Source organism: Apaloderma vittatum, unplaced genomic scaffold, assembly GCF_000703405.1.
Source record: "Apaloderma vittatum isolate BGI_N311 unplaced genomic scaffold, ASM70340v1 scaffold16009, whole genome shotgun sequence".
Classification (NCBI taxonomy): domain Eukaryota; kingdom Metazoa; phylum Chordata; class Aves; order Trogoniformes; family Trogonidae; genus Apaloderma; species Apaloderma vittatum.
Window position 1 is genome coordinate 1496 of NW_009737094.1, and position 3574 is coordinate 5069.

A 3574-nucleotide genomic window follows, 5' to 3' on the forward strand; every position below is an offset into this window, starting at 1 on the left:
CGGAAAGTGCTCCCCCCGGAGCCCCCCAAACCCCCCAGCCTGATGCTTTCCCCAGACCCCCAACAACATTTCTTGTTGTTAAACAAAAGCGATGACTTCTTGCTGGATGGGGAAAGCAAAAGCGAGGGCAAAGAAGATGCTCTGAAGGGTGGCATCTTCAACGGGCTCGCCGCCAGCTCCCTGCCACTCACCGCCTCGGACCTGGACATCGATGACGCCAAGCTGGACAGCCTGATCACCGAAGCCCTCAACGGCCTGGGGTACCAGTCAGACAACCCGGAGATCGACAGCAGCTTTATAGACGTGTTTGCCGATGAGGAGCTGACGGGCATGAAGGCGGCTGGTGGTGGGATGTCCCACAAGGCGAAGGAAGCCCTGGCCTCCGAGAGCAAATCGAAGCAGGCAGCAGCAGAGGAGAAGGCATCAGGCCAGCCCAAAGGCTGTTGTTTTCATGAAGATGGCCACCAGGGTGGGGAGCAGGCGAAGAGAGGGTCAGGAAAGCAGCACCTTCACAAGGGGAGGGCGGTGAGGAGGTTGGCAGCCCAGGAGCTGGATCCCGGGGCAGCGGGAGCGCAGAGGACGGCCAGGCTGCGGGCAGGCAGGAAAACACTGCCTCCTCCAAGTCCACCTCCAGCCAAAAACATTCCAGGAAGCTCAGCCAGGAACCTCCGACAAAGAGCGAGGTGGGACCAGGCATTGCCACCAAGAGCTCCAAGCCACCTCGGTTCTCCATGAAGGAGATGAAGAAGCGGAAGCCCCGAAGCGGGACGTGGAGCAAGGAGCTCATTCACAAGATTGTGCAGCAGAAGAACAAGCTCCACAAACTGCAGGTGAAGAGCAGCAAACAGGAGCAGCTCCACGAGGTCGCTGAGAGGCTGATGCCAGCTGCCAAGGAGGGCAGGTTTCGGGAGTACGACTACGTCTCCGACTCCGATGATGATGGGGTGGAGTGCAGCAAGCTCTGGGGGAGGAAGAAGCGTGGCACTGGATGCGTCGGGGGGGACAAATACAGCTTCAGCAAGAAACGCCCAGGAAGGAGTGAGAGAAGCAAAGACAAAGACCCGTGCTGGAGCTACAGCCGGAAAAGGGACGGTCAGAAAAGGGAGACGCAGGATCACGGAGGGGTCCTGAGCCAGGAGGACGCTGAGAAAGAGGATTGTGCTTCCAGAGTCCGAAGACGGAGCAGGCAGTCCTCTACTGGCAGCAACCAGAGCAGTAGGATGCCCGGTGAGCTGGGCACCAGTCCACCCAGTGCTGATGGGGCCGGCTCGGGCAGTGAGAAGGGAGGAACGCAGAGGAGGAGGAGAAGCTCAGACAGCCCGGCACGCACACCAAGGACTCCACTCAGCCTTCCCGAGGACAGGAGCCCAAAGAAGAGCCAGAAGAGCAAAGAGGACTTTCCCAACAGGAACAGGCAGTTTGGTTCAGCCAAACCTCTGCTAGCAGGCTCTGGGACGCATCCGAGTGCTGAAACAGATATTGCTGAGATGGACTGTGCAAAGGAGGAGCCGTTACTGCAGCCCCAGGAAAGGCAACTGCCCGGCATGGCCATCTTGGGTAGGAGCCCCGTCAATCTCTCCTGTGAGGAGCAGGCAGAAGAGCCCGAAAGAGCTGCAAAGCACACGAGTGAGGCAGGAGAACCCACCCTGGAAGCTCAGGACTCATCCGAGCTCACCGTGGACAACCAGAGGCATCAGTTTGCCCCTTTCATGAGCGATGGGCTGAAGTACCATGCAGAAGAGCTAATTGCTCCGTCCCACGGTGGTAACGAAGCTAGTCCTGGCAACGTGAGTGCCGCCTACTCGGAAGCGGGCGTCAAATACTTGAAGGCACACGGGCTTTGTGACGGTCAGAAGGACTATCCCGCGCCAGCTGCCCCATATGAGGGTGATGCAGTGGGGGTGATGCTCAGTGCCAAGGTGCCCGATCCATACGTCAGCAGCGACAACGCCTTTTTCGACCCCAAAAGCCTTCCTGGTCACTACGATGATAACCTCTTCTCAAAACCCCCAGCCTTGGGCTCCTCACACATGGACGATATGTACTTATGTCGGGATGACATCAACACCGGCTCCTTCGAGCAGAAACACACCAGCATCTCCCCGTATGCCGCAGAAACACCGCAGGGCAAGGTCTCCTCCCCTCTCAGCTTTGATTCCTCTTCGATATTTGGAGAGCTTCCCGTTACTGAGTTCGATCCGCCGCTGTACGAGAGCGTTTCTGCAAGCAAGGATGGTTACGTGACAACGTTTGCCTGTGCTGGCAACCCCCCCAGCAAGCCACTGCCGTTTGAGCAACCGTACCCACCGTTCATGCCAGAGAAAGACTGGTCCCTCATGGAGGAGGTGGCTCCGATGCTGCCAGAAGACATGACTCAGTTCCACAGCCTTTCAGTGGAGAAGACACTGGCCAAGAAATTACCACCTTGCCCCCGGTCCCCAGCTCGCCCTGCCGCTGCCGGACAGGATAACGGATTATAACGTGGCTTTTATGAACAACGTATCAGACGATGAGCTGGAGATCAAGCGATTGGTCACGGAACTGGAAAGTCAACTGCAAACCAGCAAGCTGGATAACGAGGGACCCGTCGCCCTTCAGAAGGCCGAGCACCACGTCGGTGCCCACCTGCGAGGACGGGCAGCCGAGCAGTTCCCGTCCCTGCCGGGCAAGCAGGAGACACGCCATGGGAAAGGACTGGTTTTGGCAGACGAGCTGGATGGCTCAAGCCTCTGCGTTGGGGAAAGGCTAGGAGGTGAGAAGGCAGCCATTGCAAGTGTTCGTGTGGACTACGAGAGACCCGGAGAGCCCTGGCCCTGCCCGGTGGAGCTGGGCTCGCTGCAGGCGGGGATGTGTACACCAGCCCCACTCACTGTTGGCCGTTTCTGCACCAAAGAAAGTGGTCAGCAACTCCAGGGAGCTGCGGCCGCTGAGGAAGGCGACCCTGGAAAGATGGAAAATGGGTCTTCCTCCCAAAGTCTACCTGGCTCATGCACACCAGACCAAATAGAAGCTCCCATCTACACAGAGCCCATGACAAAAAGCCCTCCTGTTGTCACTGACACCGGGTTCCCCAAGACCCTGGAGACAGCCGAAGCTGCCAAAGATCCCCTGCAATCCCTGCCATGCCAGCGCAGTGCCGAGAGCTTCCCTGTGCCGGCGAAAGCAGATGAGAGCTTCAGTGATGCTGCAGAGCTGGAGAAGTTTGATGCTCATTTTCCAAACCGCAAACCTGAATTTGGCTTTCAAAACAGCCTCGGACCTCGCCTTTTCGCCTCACGTCAAAGAGGTCCCACACACAGAAGAAAGACCCTTAAGCAAGCCCAAGTCACCCAAAGTGGCGAAAAGCACCATGGACCAAAAAAGGGATGGTGGTGGGGCTGCGCTGGTGGAAGAAACAGAGGAGAGGAAGAGCCCCACAACCCATCCAACCCCTGGACCTGATGACAAAGCCAGCAAGCAAAAAGTGCTGCTGTTCAATATGCTGAGTCTGCCCAAGGAGAGCGACTGCGGCTCCCAGAAGCTGTTGGCATCCCAGGAGACAGCTGCCAACCCTCTGCAGCAGCTCCAGCTCTTC

At 58.0% G+C, this 3574-nt stretch overlaps 1 protein-coding gene across 1 annotated transcript in view; it reads left to right on the forward strand.

The window, feature by feature from the left end:
- Window positions 1–3574, forward strand: part of LOC104279810 (zinc finger protein 469-like) — a gene marked incomplete at its 5' end in the record, with an annotated part of 11599 nt that overhangs the window by 1491 nt on the left and 6534 nt on the right. The window contains 4 exon segments of the mRNA XM_009877225.1: window positions 8–607; window positions 610–2425; window positions 2427–3245; window positions 3247–3522. Coding sequence (XP_009875527.1) covers window positions 8–607; window positions 610–2425; window positions 2427–3245; window positions 3247–3522 — 3511 coding nt within the window.